General features: G+C 47.1%; 2 protein-coding genes across 3 annotated transcripts in view; both read left to right on the top strand.

Moving 5' to 3' along the window:
• The first annotated feature begins 299 nt into the window (after window positions 1–299).
• hgh1 (HGH1 homolog (S. cerevisiae)) lies at window positions 300–8682 on the top strand. 2 transcript variants are annotated; one of them, XM_030374298.1, is made up of 10 exons: window positions 300–381; window positions 1089–1208; window positions 1555–1693; window positions 3102–3239; window positions 4018–4172; window positions 4375–4475; window positions 4683–4781; window positions 5859–5950; window positions 6631–6753; window positions 7943–8682. In XM_030374298.1, the coding sequence occupies exons 2-10, from the start codon at window positions 1111–1113 to the stop codon at window positions 8126–8128; spliced, it is 1131 nt and encodes a 376-aa protein (XP_030230158.1). In that variant the 5' UTR covers window positions 300–381; window positions 1089–1110; the 3' UTR covers window positions 8129–8682. The 2 variants fall into 2 exon arrangements, with proteins under 2 accessions (XP_030230158.1, XP_030230159.1); XM_030374299.1 differs by having other exon boundaries at window positions 345–381; window positions 1086–1208.
• Window positions 8683–9648: 966 nt separating this feature from the next.
• Window positions 9649–18534, top strand: part of kcnq2b (potassium voltage-gated channel, KQT-like subfamily, member 2b) — a 16534-nt gene continuing 7648 nt past the window's right edge. Inside the window, exons 1-15 of the mRNA XM_030375425.1 lie at window positions 9649–9984; window positions 12430–12586; window positions 13108–13198; window positions 13392–13518; window positions 14231–14406; window positions 15146–15271; window positions 15622–15732; window positions 16219–16314; window positions 16731–16825; window positions 17072–17140; window positions 17217–17246; window positions 17455–17543; window positions 17945–18103; window positions 18277–18324; window positions 18532–18534. The exon at window positions 18532–18534 is cut by the window's right edge and continues 124 nt beyond it. Coding sequence (XP_030231285.1) covers window positions 9849–9984; window positions 12430–12586; window positions 13108–13198; window positions 13392–13518; window positions 14231–14406; window positions 15146–15271; window positions 15622–15732; window positions 16219–16314; window positions 16731–16825; window positions 17072–17140; window positions 17217–17246; window positions 17455–17543; window positions 17945–18103; window positions 18277–18324; window positions 18532–18534 — 1513 coding nt within the window. The 5' untranslated portion in view covers window positions 9649–9848. The remainder of the gene's footprint in view (window positions 9985–12429; window positions 12587–13107; window positions 13199–13391; window positions 13519–14230; window positions 14407–15145; window positions 15272–15621; window positions 15733–16218; window positions 16315–16730; window positions 16826–17071; window positions 17141–17216; window positions 17247–17454; window positions 17544–17944; window positions 18104–18276; window positions 18325–18531) is intronic.

Raw genomic sequence — 18534 nt, 5'->3', positions numbered from 1 at the left:
TGTGCGTGTGTGTATACACATCTGTGTGCCTTCATTTTTATACAAGAGCATAATCTGAACTGTGTTTTTGTAGAAAAAATTAATAAAACATCATGATACAATCAGCGTCAGCTTCAAGTTTTCCGTTAGCAATGGTGATTTTATATACTCATCAGTCATACTATGTATGGCTGATGAATAATATACATATATACAAATTACAACAAAATATGCAACACGGTGAAGTAACCAACTGTAGCATTTAACCCGTATATTAAATCCGAATATTATTCATCCCGTTATAAGCGACGCTTTATTTTGTAGCTTCGGTGCGAAGGGGCGGAGCCACAAATCATAACACGGAAGTCTCCTTTGCTTCACGTGCGGCGTCGCAGACACGCGGTGAGTCCTCTAGAAAATCGTAGAAATCGCTCTTAAAATAAAGATATGCTATCTATATCTGTGTATATAAAGATATTTTAGTTATATCCATTACTATATCTATTCTATTATTCCATATTTTAAGTCTAGGGTTTGTTTGATTTGTTCATATGGAGTTGTTGAATTTAGAATACAATTGGTCACAATGACTTGCACTCAGCCCAGTAACGGTCACATCAGTCATCTACTCGTTATAGTCAGCTTCTGGTTATACTAGGAGCTGCCCAGAAAAACTAATTTGCCACTGGTTCTAATGGTGGCTGCCAATTACCACCACAGTCTGCTACTGACTCTACTGGAAGCTGCCCCCCGTACAACGAATGTCTGCTTCTGATTCTACTGGGAGCTGCCCAGTACAACCACAGACTTCTGCTGGTTGTACTTTGCTACTGGTTATACTGGAAGCTGCCCAGTGAAAACATTATTATAGTTAAGGAAAGTCTGGTCGGACAGGGGAGGTAGGGATGAACAGTTTGGCTCCTCAAAAGGACAGGCCATAGACACACCAAATATAGCCATTATTTAACACTTATAACTAGCAGTACACCCATCAGACCTTGATTCTATAGAGGTTTATTTAGACTTACCTTACCACAAAAGAAACAGATTATATACAAGCTAGCTCTATTAGTACCGCTTCTACTACTTATGGTTGTGTTCCTCAGCAGGTGTTGCAGTGAATTTTGGGTAATGGACGTCGATGAGCTGCTCTCCTTCCTGACTCCTGAAACACGTCCGGATGTCAAAGGTCATGCCACCGACTACCTCTTGGGCCTGTCTGGAAACAGGTGTGTGCTCGTGTGTGCAGAGGGTTAGTGTGTGTGTGTATCCTGTCGTTTGTAATTACCAATTGTAAGTACATAAAGAAGAACATATCGTTAAAGTTAAAGTGATGGACAACAGAAATCCTTAATTTTCCTCTAATTACCGTTGGGGGATGGGAGAGGACATTATCTTGTACACTATACAGGAGGAGGGGCGAGTTATCCCCATTATCACCAACGGCCACTTTGTGATACTTTCTTTAAGCTAACGGCATCGTTGTGTATGAAATGCGTTACAAGCCGTGGTGTTATTATGCTACGAGTGTCCGAGAAGCTACATCGGCTAATCCTCCGGCCTCCACCTCATCAGGGAGGGCCTGCTCCACCTCCTCACTAACCCCGACCTCCTGGTGGCCGTCTCCTCCCTGACCTCCGACCCCTCCAACGCCATCGCCAAGGAGTGCTACCTCATCCTCATCAACGCTTCTGCAGACGAGAAGCTCCACCAGGTGATGACCTACTTTCTGTCCGCCTGCTTCCTGTTGGCCACTTCCTGGTAGCCTTAGTATATCCTGTTCGATGCTAGTTAGCGTTGACAAACTTGTATAGGAATCTCTTTCTGGATTAAGAAGTATATATATATATAATTGAAAACATACACACCAACATGCTTTACTGTATAATTGGCTGATTCATTAATTCCCTCACTCTCCACCTCAAGCTGGAGAGTGAGGTGAGCCTTCTGGCGCCGACTGGCTGCCGTGCATCACCCAAGTGGGTGCTACACATTGGTGGTGGATAGTGAGGTCCCCCCTTCACTGTAAAGCACTTTGAGTGTCCAGAAAAGCGCTATATAAATTAAATCAATTATTATTATTATTTACTGTTCCCCTCTCTTTCATCGGCTCTTTTTCATAGGGAAACGTTTCTTTCTAGGGCACGTTCTGATACATGCCGGGTTGCTGCTGTCTTACATTCTCTCCCAGTAGAAGGGCTTTCCCTTTGGGAGGTTATGGAGGGAGTTTATGCGAAACTGTGGTCTACTCGTTCCCTCACATCCTATTGCCTATTTATTGACCACTCCTGTGGTGTGTGTGGTGTGGGCGGCATGGGTTATCATCGACTGCTGGCGGAGGCCTTGGGCGTCGGCTCACCGGGGAATCAGACGCAGCCAGAGGAGATGAGCCTGATGAGGACAGGAGACATAAATCCTGATGTGGGTTGGGGCTCTCTCTCTCTGACAGCGAGGGATGGTCCTACTTTGTGGTCTGAGTTACACGATCGAGGAGGCATTTTTGAGTAGATGATTTAAACGTGTCGACGTGCAGAAGCCAAGCCCAATCCCCTGATCGGGCTAGGCTTGGTTCTTTGGTCAAATCATGGTCAAATCCGGCCGCCAAGTAGGAACATGCCTCCGTGTCAGAGAGAGAGCACGTCATCCCGTCAGGATTTAGGTCCTTAGACCTCATCATGCATGAATCGGTGTAACGAAAGCATAATCCCAATCAAACATTGTGCAAAAACTGCTTTGCATCATGGCATATAGTGAGGCAATAAGTGTACTTCAGTTTAGGGCTGTCCGATTATAGAAAAAAAAACATAATTACGATTATTTTGTTATTTCTATAAAGCATTTATAAAAAAAAAAGGAACAATTATAATAATTGAAAACTCGATTATGTTAATTTTTCGATTAATCTCCCAGCCCTACATCAGTTGTAACGCTTGTATGGTGGATTGTGGGTATGAAGTAGTGCACTATGTAACAAGGTAACCAGATTTCTCTGGACAATATGGTGACGCCCTAGTAAGTAGTGCACCGTAGTGTGTGACACACACACACACACACTCCCTCACTATAAGGTCCCTCTGTCTCTATTTAGCCCGTCTCTCCCCCCTCTCCCTCTCTGTCTCCAGGTGTTGGTGAATCGAGCCAATGTTCTTCCTGGTTTGTTGAAGAACCTCCAGGATCCACAGTTCATGTTCACGGACCAAATCTGCACAATCCTCTCCAACCTGACCCGGCACCGTCCCACCTGCAACCCCGTCTCCAAGGTGGGTGTACCCCCAAACCCTCCTCCAGGTGGGGGTCACTCCCAAACTGTCCTCTAGGTGGGGGTACCCCGAACCCTCCTCCAGGTGGGGGTCACTCCCAAACTGTCCTCTAGGTGGGTGTACCCCCAAACCATCTCCAGGGTGGGTGTACCCCCAAACCATCTCCTGGGTGGGTGTACCCCCAAACCCTCCTCCAGGTGGGGGTCACTCCCAAACTGTCCTCTAGGTGGGGGTACCCCCGAACCCTCCTCCAGGTGGGTGTACCCCCAAACCATCTCCAGGGTGGGTGTACCCCCAAACCATCTCCTGGGTGGGTGTACCCCCAAACCCTCCTCCAGGTGGGGGTCACTCCCAAACTGTCCTCTAGGTGGGGGTACCCCCGAACCCTCCTCCAGGTGGGGGTCACTCCCAAACTGTCCTCTAGGTGGGGGTACCCCCGAACCCTCCTCCAGGTGGGGGTCACTCCCAAACTGTCCTCTAGGTGGGTGTACCCCCAAACCATCTCCAGGGTGGGTGTACCCCCAAACCCTCCTCCAGGTGGGTGTTCCCAAACTGTCCTCTAGGTGGGTGTACCCCAAAACCGTCCTCTTGGTCGGTGTACCCCCAAACTGTCCACTAGGTGGGTATACCCCCAAACCCTACTCTAGGTGGGTGTACCCCCAAGCCCTACTCTAGGTGGGTGTACCTCCAAACAGGCCTCTAGGTGGGTGTACCCCCAAACTGTTCTCTAGGTGGGTTTCTTGCGTCAATAGTAGTCTACTTCCTGTTTCCTGTGCAGGCGATGGTGCAGCAGGAAGTGAGCGTGGCGCAGCTGGTGGACATGTTCTGTACTGAAGGGTTCAACAAGATGGCGTCGCTGCACTACCTGGGCCCCCTGCTGTCCAACCTCAGCCAGCTCCCCGACCACCGCGGCGTCATGCTGGACCCCCACAGGTCTGGTGCGATAACGATGTGATAGTGATATGATAATGTCATAGGGATGTGATAATGATAATGATGTGATAGTGATGTGGTAATGAATCACACAACCATCATGTCTAAAATAATGTGTAGTTATAATGTGTTAATTGTATTATATTGATGTGTGTGTGTGTGTGTGTGTGTGTGTGTGTGTGTGTGTGTGTGTGTGTCCTAGGTCTGTCATCAAGAGGTTGTTGCCATTTCTCAGCTACGAGGCGTCGGCCACCAGGAGGGGAGGAGTCATCGCAACGATACGCAACTGCTGCCTCGACCACGGTAACTCACTATTATACTCACCATTACAATACACACACTATAATACACACTAGACATACTACAATACAACTTCTGCCTCCACTACAGTAACCCACTATTATACTCCTTAATATACACACTATAAACATACTACAATACATAGGGGATGATGTCATTCGGTGTAGCATCTCATGATTGGCTGCTGAGTGATGATGTCATTCTGTGCAGCTTGTCATGATTGGATGCTGGGTGACGATGTGGACGTGCTTCCATTCCTCCTGCTGCCGTTAGCCGGACCAGAAGAACTCAGTGAGGAGGAGAACGAAGGTACACCTCCTCCTCTAGATCTACCCCCTCCTCGTCTAGATCTACCCCCTCCTCGTCTAGATCTACCCCCTCCTCGTCTAGATCTACCCCCTCCTCCTCTAGATCTACGTCCTCCTCGTCTAGATCTAGCCCCTCCTCGTCTACATCTACCCCCTCCTCGTCTAGATCTACCTGCTCTAGATCTAACCCCTCCTCCTCTAGATCTACGTCCTGATATCTAGATCTACCTCCTCTAGATCTACCCCCTCCTCCTCTAGATCTACGTCCTGATCTCTAGATCTACCTCCTCTAGATCTACCCCCTCCTCCTCTAGATCTACGTCCTCCTCGTCCAGATCTACCTCCTCTAGATCTACCTGCTCTAGATCTACCTCCTCCTCTAGATCTACCTATTCTAGATATAGCTCCTCCTCTAGATCTACCTGCTCTAGATCTACCTCCTTTAGAACTACCTCCTTTAGAACTACCTGCTCTAGATCTAGCTTCTTCTCTAGATCTACCCGCTTTAGATCTAGCTCCTCCCCTAGGTCTACCTCCTCTAGATCTACCCGCTCTAGATCTAGCTCCTCCTCTAGATCTACCCGCTCTGGATCTACCTCCTCCCCTAGATCTACCTCCTCTAGATCTACCTGCTCTAGATCTAGCTCCTCTAGATCTAGCTCCTCCTCTAGATCTACCTATTCTAGATCTAGCTCCTCTAGATCTATCCGCTCTAGATATAGCTCCTCTAGATCTAGCTCCTCCTCTAGATCTACCTATTCTAGATCTAGCTCCTCTAGATCTACCCGCTCTAGATATAGCTCCTCCCCTAGATCTACCTCCTCTAGATCTACCTGCTCTAGATCTAGCTCCTCTAGATCTAGCTCCTCCTCTAGATCTACCTATTCTAGATCTAGCTCCTCTAGATCTACCCGCTCTAGATATAGCTCCTCTAGATCTAGCTCCTCCTCTAGATCTACCTATTCTAGATCTACCTGCTCTAGATCTACCCTCTGTTCTCAAACCTGTTCCCACTCACACTGAAACCTTCTTAAACTTCTTCTGGGTCTGGACCGGACCTCGTCGTCTGGGGTTTCAGGACTTCCTGTGGATCTCCAGTACCTCCCCGATGACAAGGCCAGGGAGCAGGACCCAGACATCCGCAAGTTACTGCTGGAAACCCTGCTACTGGTACGACTGGTTGTACTAACACTGATACTGGTACTAACACTGCTACTGGTACTAACACTGATACTGGTACGACTGGTTGTATTGACACTCCTACTGGTACTAACACTGCTACTGGTACTAACACTGCTACTGGTACTAACACTGCTACTGGTACTAGTACTGCTACTGGTAGTAACACTGATACTGGTACGACTGGTTGTATTGACACTCCTACTGGTACAACCTCTGATACTGGTACTAACACTGCTACTGGTACGACTGGTTGTTTTGACACTCCTACTGGTACTAACATTGATACTGGTACTAACACTGCTACTGGTACGACTGGTTGTATTGACACTCCTACTGGTACAACCTCTGATGGTACTGCTACTGGTGTGACCTTACTGGTACTATTACTACTACTGGTACAACCAATACTGGTACTAACGATTCCAATGGTACTACTGGTACAACCTCTGATGGTACAAACAATTCTACTGGTGTGACCTTACTGGTACTAAAACTACTACTGAAAGTACCCTACTGGTACTAACACAGCGACTGGTAGGACCTCACTGGTACGAACACAGCTACTGGTAGGACCTCACTGGTACGAACACTACTAGTGGCACAACATTTACTGGTTGTTCTGTAATAAATGAAACAACTAAATCTTCACTAACTGTCTTGTTCTGTAGTTAACCGCAACTAAACCTGGACGGCAGACGCTGAAGAAGAACAACGTTTATCCAATCATACGAGAGCTCCATCGCTGGGAGAAGGACGCAAGCGTCAGTGCAGCCTGCGAGAACCTGGTGCAGGTAATCAATACTTCCATCAATATGATCACTAATCCATAAATGATGATGTCTTCAATTTATGATCAGTCGTCAATAATATAAGTCCTTGCTCAATATATGATCATACATAATTTATGCATGGTACAAAAATACATTATGATTTCATTATATCGAAATATGATAATCTAATATGAAGGTTAAAAGCATCATGATATATTATGTAGAATAATATATAAAACTCAAGCACCTAGGACCCACACATACTAGGCTGATACCTGAACAAGCAGGCATCCGTCAAGACACCCCAAGTCAGCCTCCCCCAAGTCAGCCTCCCCCAAGTCAGCCTCCCCCAAAGTCAGTCTCCCCCAAAGTCAGTCTCCCCCAAAGTCAGTCTCCCCCAAAGTCAGTCTCCCCCAAAGTCAGTCTCCCCCAAATCAGTCTCCCCCAAAGTCAGTCTCCCCCAAAGTCAGTCTCCCCCAAAGTCAGTCTCCCCCACTTCAGTCTCCCCCAAATCAGTCTCCCCCACTTCAGCCTCCCCAAAGTCAGTCTCCCCCACTTCAGTCTCCCCCAAGTCAGTCTCTCCCCCCCCCCACACAATGAAGATGGTTTCATCCACGGCCCGATCCCCGGAGCGTTATCCGTTAACCCCCCCGCTCCCGGGACCGTAAATCACAGACGTCTTCTGTGGCAATCCTGGAAATCCCCCAGGACACGCAGACCTGATGAAGGCCAGAGTAGACGCCAAAGTGCCGCAGGCAAGTAGCGGTGCCTCGAGTCAGACCGGAGGAGCCCCCGGTCACCAGGGCGGGGGGGGGGGGGGGGGGGGGGGTCGGCCGGGAGGTGCTGGGTAGGCTCAAGGTTATGTAAGGGATAATGTATAGAACACCGGTCGTTATCGGGAAAATAAGACCCGACAGGGCGAACCGGACACCGACGCAAAGCGGGGGTGTCTTGCTTCGCCCTGAAGGTAGCCATTGCACGGCTACTTGCCAAAACTAAAAATGAACTAAGTACCGTTAATAGTGTTAATCAGCAGAAATATAGTCTGCCAAATGCGTTGAAGTCGCTTAGCAACCGAATACAATGGGGTTGATAAGTTACCGGACTACTTGCGGAGTGATAAATAGAGATGCAACTATATCTATATGTTCTATATCTATATCGAGAGAAAGAGAGGTCACAACCTAGTATGATGTCACCCTGTCTGAAGGTTCTGATCGGCGACGAGCCGGAGGAGGGCATGGAGAACCTGCTGGAGGTGGAGGTGCCTGAGGAGGTGGAGGAGAAGCTGAAGCAGGCGGACCAGAAGGAGCAGGAGGAGAATAAGAAGGAGGTGGAGGAGACTGGAGAGAACCGCAAGAGCCAGCAGATACAGGAGGGATGGATCCGCTCCTAGCGGAGGAGGAGAGAGGAGGAGTAGGAGATCAACCCTACTGGTGTTTTTAAGACTGAAGGAGGAAGAGGAGGAGGAAGAGATCAGCTCTCTTGTTGTTTTAAGACTGCAGGAGAAGGAGATCAACCCTACTGGTGTTAAAAGTTTGAAGGAGAAGGAGGAGGAGGAGGAGGAGTAGTAAGAAGATGGAGGAGGAGGTCAACCTTCCTGGTGTTTAAGACTGCAGGAGCAGCAGGAGGAAGAGGAGATCAGCTCTCCTGGTGTTTAAGACTGCAGCAGGAGGAAGAGGAGGAGATCAGCTCTCCTGTTATTTAAGACTGCAGGTGCAGGAGGAGGAAGAGGAGATCAGCTCTCCTGGTGTTGAAGTCTGCAGCAGGAGGAGCTGCAGAGATAGAAAGCTAGAATCATCATAGGGTTTTGATACGGCATAATTATATATCATGAGGATCTATAGTATTCAATATGGTGTGTTATAATGATAGGGCTGTTCGAGACTATAGGGTTATACATGTTATAATGAAATGGCTGTTATTAATAAAGTCTCTATAATATCTTTATGGCGTGTTATGATGGCTCTTATTTATAAAGTATACTATTATTAAACATGTTATAAAAGTATCAATAGTATTATACGTGTTGTAATGATAGGGTTCTCATTAATATATATACAGTATTCTATTTGGAATGTAATCGTAGGATATTAATGTATCTAATATACATGATATGATAGGGCTGTTAATAATCTATAATATGCTATTTGATATGTTATTAATTATAGGGCTGTTATTAATAAAGCTCAATAAAAGGATAAACCACATTAATAGTTATATAACTGATTGTCAAATTATTGTTATATTGACCCAGAACATGATTTACACATTGATAAATATATTATATTTCATAAAATTATATTTATTATATTTCACACATTTTGATATATGATATATATAATATACTGTATATATAAAAATGTATTTATATATATATATATTGTACAGATTATATTTCATAAAATTATATACATTATATTATTTACTCTGTAAAGTTTGTGTGTGTATAACCATATTTGTTTTCAATCTGACTGAGTCACGTGACAGGATGTCGGCAAGGTGAAATAGAATAATGCTGATAATTAATTCTGCCGTCCCACCTGGCATCTTCCTCTCTCTTACATTCTCTCTCTCTTTCGCTCTCTCTCTCTCTCTCTCTCTCTCTCTCTCTCTCTCTCTCTCTCTCTCTCTCTCTCTCTCTCTCTCTCTCTCCACCTCTCTCTCTCTCTCTCTCTCTCCACCTCTCTCTCTCTCTCTCTCTCTCTCTCTCTCTCTCTCTCTCTCTCTCTCTCTCTCTCTCTCTCTCTCTCTCTCTCTCTCTCTCTCTCTCTCTCTCTCTCTCCACCTCTCTCTCTCTCTCTCTCTCTCTCTCTCTCTCTCTCTCTCTCTCTCTCTCTCTCTCTCTCTCTCTCTCTCTCTCTCTCTCCACCTCTCTCTCTCTCTCTCCACCTCTCTCACTCTACCTCTCTCTCTCACTCTACCTCTCTCTCTCACTCTACCTCTCTCTCCTCCTCTCCTCTCCTTTCGCCGCGGGTTGTGATGCTTCTGGACCACTGTGCATCATGTATCACTAGGCTTCCTCCAGGTCCGCTGATCATATCGATGTGGTTTCTCCGTGGACACTAGACGGGTGCTGGTGTCTCCATCCCCGGTGTCGTTCTGCCGGCGGAAGCATGGTTCACAAGTCCCGGAACGGCGGGGTGTTCTCAGACGCCCAAGCCGACCAGAAGAAGCTGAAGGTGGGCTTCGTTGGGCTGGAGGCCGGGGGGACTGAGTCTCACCGAGACGGAGCTCTGCTCATAGCAGGTACCCGATACTATCCATCATTCATCACGTCCCGGATATTTATCACACAAACGCATCGATTATGCACGGAAGCTGTTATCGTTCATAATTTAATCATTGATAATAATACTAATGTTAGCCCACAGCCTGTATTGATGGTTGATGGAATTATTGATACCCTGCGTAGGCAGCCGAAAACACTGTAGGTCCTTGTAGGCCTGCAGTAAGACATGTAGATGTTTATGTTGAAAATCTACCACAAGGTAGACTGTAGTTCTGTATTTAATAGTTCTATATTGATAGTGCTATCCCATTGTGAAATATTGAAGTAATTTATTGGTTACTAATTTATTCAATATTTGAATAGTTTTATATTAGTTATTTATTTTTATATTTAAAAATGATGAGTTAAATACTTGATGGTATTATTAGTGTAGTTATAATAAGTAGAGGTATAAATTTATGCAGATTATTGATATTATTATATAGTTCTAGTTTACATTTATGTATGTGTGTGTGTGTGTGTGTGTGTGTGTGTGTGTGTGTGTGTGTGTGCGTGTGCGTGTGCGTGTCTGTGTGTGTGTGTGTGTGTGTGTGTGTGTGTGTGTGTGTGTGTGTGTGTGTGCGTGTGAGTGAGTGTGTACATGCTACAACAACGTGGACATCTTTCAATTCCACCCCGGCACAGCACCGATCGCCTCTGTAAAGGTTTTAAATTACATACGCTTGGAACAATCTCAGTTCTACTATTATTGGATGTTAGGGCTGATTTCAATACCATTGATCAGAGTGTATTGATGGACCTCACTGGGTCGGACTGTCTGGATCAGCACTAAACCGATCCGTTAAATAAGTGGGGTTCCCCTAGGATCCGTTGTGGGGCCGTCTCTGTTCATCCTTTTTGTAGCGGAATTCAGACTTTTGTAGGTCAACCATCCCCGACCACAGCGATGCAGAGGCCACTCAGAGGGCTGGAGTGGTGGCTTTGTCAACGACTGACAAAGGAATGCAATCCGAGTTGTTCGTTAATCTAGTGTATTGAATGAATCAGTGGCTGCAGGCCGCCATTGACTCCAGAGAAAGTTGAGTCCACATGGATTCCCAAGACGTCAGTGTTGTGACAGGTTAATGGTGGGGGGGTGTTGTAACAGGGGGAAGTTTGGGGGTTTGTTGCGACATAGGTGAATGTTTGGGGGTGTGTTGTAACAAGTTAATGTTAGGGTTGTGTTATAACAGGTATATGTTAGGGTTGTGTTATAACAGGTATATGTTAGGGTTGTGTTATAACAGGTATATGTTAGGGTTGTGTTATAACAGGTATATGTTAGGGTTGTGTTATAACAGGTATATGTTAGGGTTGTGTTATAACAGGAATATGTTAGGGTTGTGTTATAACAGGAATATGTTAGGGATGTGTTATAACAGAGGTATATGTGTGTGTGTGTGTGTTGTAACAGAGCTATATGTGTGTGTGTTGTAACAGAGGTATGTGTGTGTGTGTTGTAACAGAGGTATTTGTGTGTGTGTTGTAACAGAGGTATATGTGTGTGTGTGTGTGTGTGTGTGTGTGTGTCTGTGTGTGTGTGTGTGTGTGTGTGTGTGTGTGTGTGTGTGTGTGTGTGTGTGTGTGTGTGTGTGTGTGTTGTAACAGAGCTATATGTGTGTGTGTTGTAACAGAGGTATATGTGTGTGTGTTGTAACAGAGGTATTTGTGTGTGTGTTGTAACAGAGCTATATGTATGTGTGTGTTGTAACAGAGGTATATGTGTGTGTGTTGTAACAGAGGTATATGTGTGTGTGTTGTAACAGAGGTATATGTGTGTGTGTTGTAACAGAGCTATATGTATGTGTGTGTTGTAACAGAGGTATTTGTGTGTGTGTTGTAACAGAGCTATATGTATGTGTGTGTTGTAACAGAGGTATATGTGTGTGTGTTGTAACAGAGGTATATGTGTGTGTGTTGTAACAGAGCTATATGTGTGTGTGTTGTAACAGAGGTATATGTGTGTGTGTGTGTGTGTGTGTGTGTGTGTTGTAACAGAGGTATATGTGTGTGTGTGTGTGTGTGTGTGTGTGTGTGTGTGTGTGTGTGTGTGTGTGTGTGTGTGTGTGTGTGTGTGTGTGTGTGTGTGTGTTGTAACAGAGGTATATGTGTGTGTGTGTGTGTGTGTGTGTGTGTGTGTGTGTGTGTGTGTTGTAACAGAGCTATATGTGTGTGTGTTGTAACAGAGGTATATGTGTGTGTGTGTGTGTGTGTGTGTGTGTGTGTGTGTGTGTGTGTGTGTGTGTGTGTGTGTGTGTGTGTGTTGTAACAGAGCTATATGTGTGTGTGTGTTATAACAGAGGCATATGTGTGTGTGTTATAACAGAGGTATATGTGTGTGTGTTATAACAGAGGTATATGTGTGTGTGTTGTAGCAGAGGGAGAGGCGGGGGAGGCGGGGGATGTGCGCGGGGCCGGCGGGGGGGACGAGGCCCCACGGGGGTCCCTGCAGCCCCGTCCCAGCGTGTCGGGGCACCGCCGCCCCCCCAAGAGGAGGAACGCGCTCTACCGCCGGCTGCAGAACTTCCTCTACAACGTCCTGGAGCGTCCGCGGGGATGGGCCTTCATCTACCATGCCTACGTGTAGGACGCACACACACACACACACACACACACACACACACACAGGATCTATACAAACACACACACACAGGATCTATACAAACACACACGCACACAAGCACACACACACACACACACACACGCACAAACACATGCACACACACACACACGCTCGACGCATGCACAGTATCCATACAAACACACAAACACACACACACAGGATCTAAACACCCACCCACCCAGCTAGGTGTCACACTGTAAAGATTCCCCCAAGGAACAGATCAACTTCCTGTAATTTAACTCTCCGGAAGGCAAAGTCAGCATATCTCTCTCTCTCTCTCTCTCTCTCTCTCTCTCTCTCTCTCTCTCTCTCTCTCTCTCTCTCTCTCTCTCTCTCTCTCTCTCTCTCTCTCTCTCTCTCTCTCTCTCTCTCTCTCTCTCTCTCTCTCTCTCTCTCTCTCTCTCTCTCTCTCTCTCTCTCTCTCTCTCTCTCTCTCTCTCTCTCTCTCTCTCTCTCCCTCTCTCTCTCTCTCTCCCTCCAGGTTTTTGCTGGTTCTCTCCTGTCTCGTCCTCTCTGTGTTTTCTACCATCAGAGAATATGAGAAAAGTTCAGAGGACGCCCTTTATATACTGGTAAACTACTGCAATACTCCTGCAATTTCACTGTACCAATGTATTACTACTGTAGGACTACTGCTTAAAAATACTCCACTGCCACTGTACTACTACTATTAATTGTCTGTGTATGTTTGTGCACGATGTGTGTGTGCGTGCGTGCGTGCGTGCGTGCGTGTGCGTGCGTGTGCGTGTGTGCGTGTGTGTGCAGGAGGTGGTCACCATCGTGGTGTTCGGGGTAGAGTACATGGTGAGGATCTGGGCGGCCGGCTGCTGCTGCCGCTACCGAGGATGGAGAGGAAGACTCAAGTTCTCCAGGAAGCCCTTCTGTGTCATAGGTCTGTCTGCCTGTCTGCCTGTCTGCCTGTCTGTCTGTCTGTCTGTCTGTCTGTCTGTCTGTCTGTCTGTCTGTCTGTCTGTCTGTCCATCTGTCCGTCCGTCCGTCTGTCTGTCTGTCTGTCTGTCTGTCTGTCTGTCTGTCTGTCTGTCTGTCTGTCTGTCTGTCTTTCTGCCTGTCTGTCTGTCTGTCTGTTTGTCTGTTTTGTGTATAATATGCTGATCATGTTGTGTACCATCTGTTGTGTATAACATGCTGATCATGTTTTATAACATGTGTTGTGTATAACTTGTGTTGTGTATAACAGTTGTGTTGTGTATAACATGCTGATCACGTTGTGTAACATGTGTTGTGTGTAACATGCTGATCACGTTGTGTACCATCTGTTGTGTATAACATGCTGATCATGTTGTGTATAACATGTGTTGTGTGCAACATGCGGATCATGTTGTGTATAACATGTGTTGTGTGTAACATGTGTTGTGTGTAACATGCTGATCACGTTGTGTAACATGTGTTGTGTGTAACATGCTGACCACGTTGTGCACCATCTGTTGTGTATAACACGTGTTGTATATAACATGCTGATCACGTTGTGCACCATGTGTTGTGTGTAACATGTGTTGTGCACCGTGTGCTCCAGACATCATGGTGCTGATCACGTTGTGCACCATGTGTTGTGTGTAACATGTGTTGTGCACCGTGTGCTCCAGACATCATGGTGCTGATCGCCTCCATCTCGGTGCTCGCCGCCGGGACCCAGGGGAACGTGTTCGCCACGTCCGCCATCAGGAGCCTCCGCTTCCTGCAGATCCTCCGCATGATCCGCATGGACCGCCGGGGGGGCACCTGGAAGCTACTGGGCTCCGTGGTCTACGCCCACAGCAAGGTACTAACTAACCAACTAACTACTAACTAACTAACTACTAACTAACTGCTGACTGCATGGACCGCCGGGGGGGCACCTGGAAGCTACTGGGCTCCGTGGTCTACGCCCACAGCAAGGTACTAACTAACCAACTAACTACTAACTAACTAACTACTAACTAACTGCTGACTGCATGGACCACCGGGGGGGCACCTGGAAGCTACTGGGCTCCGTGGTCTACGCCCACAGCAAGGTACTAACTAACCAACTAACTGCTGACTAACTATTGACTAACTACTGATTAACTACTGACTCACTATGCCAACAGCAGGGTACTAACTAACTACTGACTAAATACTAACTAACTACTGACTCACTATGACCACAGCAAGGTCACCCACTAAACAACTAACTACTGACTAACTACTAACTACTGATTAACTACTGACTTACTACGCCCACAGCGGGGTACTTACTAACTACTGACTAAATACTAACTAACTACTGAATCACTATGACCACAGCAAGGTCACCCACTAAACTACGCCCTCAGCAAGGGGCCCATCCAACTACCCACTCACGAGCTGCCTAACTGTATGACTATGTGTGTGCGTGAGCACGCGCGTGTGCGTGTGTGTGTGTGTGTGTGTGTGTGTGTGTGTGTGTGTGTGTGTGTGTGTGTGTGTGTGTGTGTGTGTGTGTGTGTGTGTGTGTGTGTGTGTGTGTGTGTGTGTGTGTGTGTGTGTGTGTGCCTGTGTAGGAGCTGATCACAGCGTGGTACATCGGCTTCCTGTGCCTGATCCTGGCCAGCTTCCTCGTCTACTTGGCGGAGAAGGAATACAACGATCAGTTTGAGACGTACGCCGACGCCCTCTGGTGGGGCCTGGTAATACTACACTTATTTTATACTATGTATACTACTCATAAACTATATAAAACTACATTTATAGTATAATTATAACATACTCTGTTAACTACAAACATAGCATGTATACTACAAACATACTTTATATGCAACACATACTACACATCTACTTTATATTATACTACACGTATACCATACTACTCATATACCGTATATACTACACATATTCTATATATACTACACTTATACTTTATATACCATACATACAACGCATATACTATATATACTACGAATATACTATATAAACTACCCTTAAACTGTATATACCAAATAAACTAGGCATATACTATATCTTACTTGTTCTGTGTCAGATCACCTTGACGACCATCGGCTACGGGGACAAGTGTCCGGTCACCTGGAACGGACGGCTGCTGGCCGCCACCTTCACCCTCATCGGAGTCTCCTTCTTCGCCCTGCCAGCGGTGAGCCTCACCTGTTAACTAGACCAGGCTTACCTGTTGACCTGCTAACTAGACCAGGCTAACCTGTGGACTAGACCAGCCTCACCTGTTAACTGGACCAGCCTCACCTGTTAACTGGAACAGCCTCACCTGTTAACTAGACCAGCCTCACCTGTTGACCTGTTAACGAGACCAGGCTTACCTGTTGACCTCTTAACTAGAGACTAAACCGGTTTAGCTATAGATCCTCCTAACTAGTCCAGCTTAATATAAACCAGACCATTCAATGTCTCTCTCTCTCTGCCCCTCTCTCTCTCTCTCTCTCTCTCTCTCTCTCTCTCTCTCTCTCTCTCTCTCTCCCCCTCCCTCCCTCCCTCTCTCTCTCTTTCCCCCCCCCCCCCCCCCCCTCCCTCTCTCTCTCCCCCCCCCCCCTCCCTCTCTCTCTCCCCCCCCCCCCCCCCCCTCCCTCTCTCTCTCCCCCCCCTCTCCCCCTCTCTCTCTCTCCAGGGTATTCTTGGCTCAGGCTTTGCGCTGAAGGTCCAGGAGCAGCATCGTCAGAAACACTTTGAGAAGAGACGGAACCCTGCGGCCGGGCTCATCCAGGTACTGAACCGGTCTCCACTCCTACCGCAGTGGTACTACACTACTGATACAGAGGGGGGTACCTGTAGCACCTCACCCTCTAACCTTCACCCGCTAGCCCTCTAACCTTCACCCTCTCACCCTAACTGTCTAACACTGACCCTCTGACGGTTACCTGACCCCTTATCCTCTCACCCGCGCATCCTAAAACTCACCCTACACTCTCACCAAAACCCTCTCCCCATAACCCTTTAACCCTCATGCTGACAGCCTCGTATCGTCTCTCTAACCCTCACCCTCGACCTCTGACCCTCAACCACTCACCTAACCCCCTCACCCTCGACCTTTGAGCCTAACCCCCTCACCCTCGACCTCTGACCCTAACCCTCTCACCTAACCCCCTCACCCTTGACCTTTGACCCTAACCCCCTCACCAGGCTGCCTGGAGGTTCTATGCTACTAATCTGAACAGAACCGACCTGAGCTCAACCTGGGAACACTACGAGAGGACCTTCAACGTCCCCCTCTATAGGTAACACACGCACGCGCGCACACATGCACGGCACGCCCACACGCACGTACACACACACGCAAGCACCCTTGCACGCAGAGACGCACGCACAGGAAAGCAGACACGCCAAAATGTTCTCCACTACGCCTCATTGTATTCGTGTTAAATAGGGTTTAATGTTACACATTGTTCAGGCAGCTTTGTGGCCTGGCAGAACAATACCGACTCATGTGAACGAAACCTATGTGTTTTATGTCATCCCTCCAGGTTGATTCCTCCTCTGAACCAGATCGACCTCCTGAGGAACCTGAAGAATAAATCTGGCCTCTCCTTCAGGTAACAAACTGACGAGCTTATTAACTAACTAGCTAACTAGTCAGCAGTGTAATAAATATGATCTGTTGTTCTATAGGAAGGAGGGGCAGCTGGAACCATCTCCAAGGTAAGGGAGCACCTCCTGTCACCTCCTCTCACCTCCTATCTCCTCCTGTCACCTCCTGTCACCTCCTCATCCCCTCTGTATCACTACTTATTACATCCACATCACTTGTGTGTGTGTGTGTGTGTGTGTGTGTGTGTGTGTGTGTGTGTGTGTGTGTGTGTGTGTGTGTGTGTGTGTGTGTGTGTGTGTGTGTGTGTGTGTTCTCCAGTCAGAAGGTTAGTTTGAAGGAGAGGGTCTTCTCATCTCCAAGACATTCAGCTGCCAAAGGAAAAGGTTCTCCTCAGGGCCCCGCTAGTGGTAAGAGCTGATACACCTGAACTAAACTCACCTGTACTGAACACACCTGTACTAAACAGACCTAACACACTTATACTGAACACACCTGTACTAAACACGGCTAAAACACCTGTACTAAACACACCTGTGCTGAACACACCTGTACTAAACATACCTAACACACCTTTACTAAACACACCTGTACTAAACACACCTGTACTAAACACGCCTAAAACACCTGTACTAAACACACCTGTACTAAACTCACCTGTGCTGAACACACCTGTGCTAAACACACTTACACACCTGTACTAAATACACATGTACTAAACACACTAACCCCCCCCCTCACTGAAGGGATAGGTTCTTGAGACTAATCCCAGTGTGATGATGAAGTGTTCTGGTGTGTTGTGCGGTCCCAGCGGGTCCTGGAGGCGCCCAGGTCCTGGCCGGGCCCCAGGCCCAGAAGAGCTCTCCCAGCGGGGACCAGATCCCAGCGGAGAGTCCCAGTAAGGTCCCCAAGAGCTGGAGCCGCCAGGCCTTCAAGATCCGAGGACTTGCCTCCCGCCAGAACTCTGAAGGTGGGAGGGAGATAGGAGCGAGCTCTGCCATCTCAAGCCGTCTTCAGGGATGAATATACAAAATATACACTGTAAATGTATAGATTGAAAAATTCAAAAGGTTCCTATATTTTTCTTTTTCTCGCCTCGTCTCCTTGTCTCCACTCCCTGTCTCCTTGACTGCTCTCCTATAGTGCTGATAGAGATGCAGGATGAAGACTTCAGACACAAGGGCTCCCCAGGTTACCACGCACACACACACACACACACACACACACACACACACACACACACACACACACACACACACACTCACATTCACTCCGTAATGAAGTGATCTGAACTGGGAACCAGTGGGACTTTCCCAGTTCCGGTGGTGGCTGGCGGTTGCTAAGTTGTGTCGTTGTGTCGTTGTGTCATTGTGTCGTGTTGTCGTGTTGTTGTTCCAGACA

This window comes from Gadus morhua, chromosome 13, assembly GCF_902167405.1.
Source record: "Gadus morhua chromosome 13, gadMor3.0, whole genome shotgun sequence".
NCBI classification, from domain to species: Eukaryota; Metazoa; Chordata; class Actinopteri; order Gadiformes; family Gadidae; genus Gadus; species Gadus morhua.
This window is presented reverse-complemented; position numbering and strand designations above follow the sequence as displayed.

Coding starts and splice junctions, on each gene's coding strand:
- hgh1 (XM_030374298.1), top strand. CDS start 1,111: ATGGACGTCGATGAGCTGCTCTCCTTCCTGACTCCTGAAACACGTCCG. Junction 1,209..1,554: donor TTGGGCCTGTCTGGAAACAG/GTGTGTGCTCGT, acceptor CCACCTCATCAG/GGAGGGCCTGCTCCACCTCC. Junction 4,782..5,858: donor CAGTGAGGAGGAGAACGAAG/GTACACCTCCTC, acceptor CTGGGGTTTCAG/GACTTCCTGTGGATCTCCAG.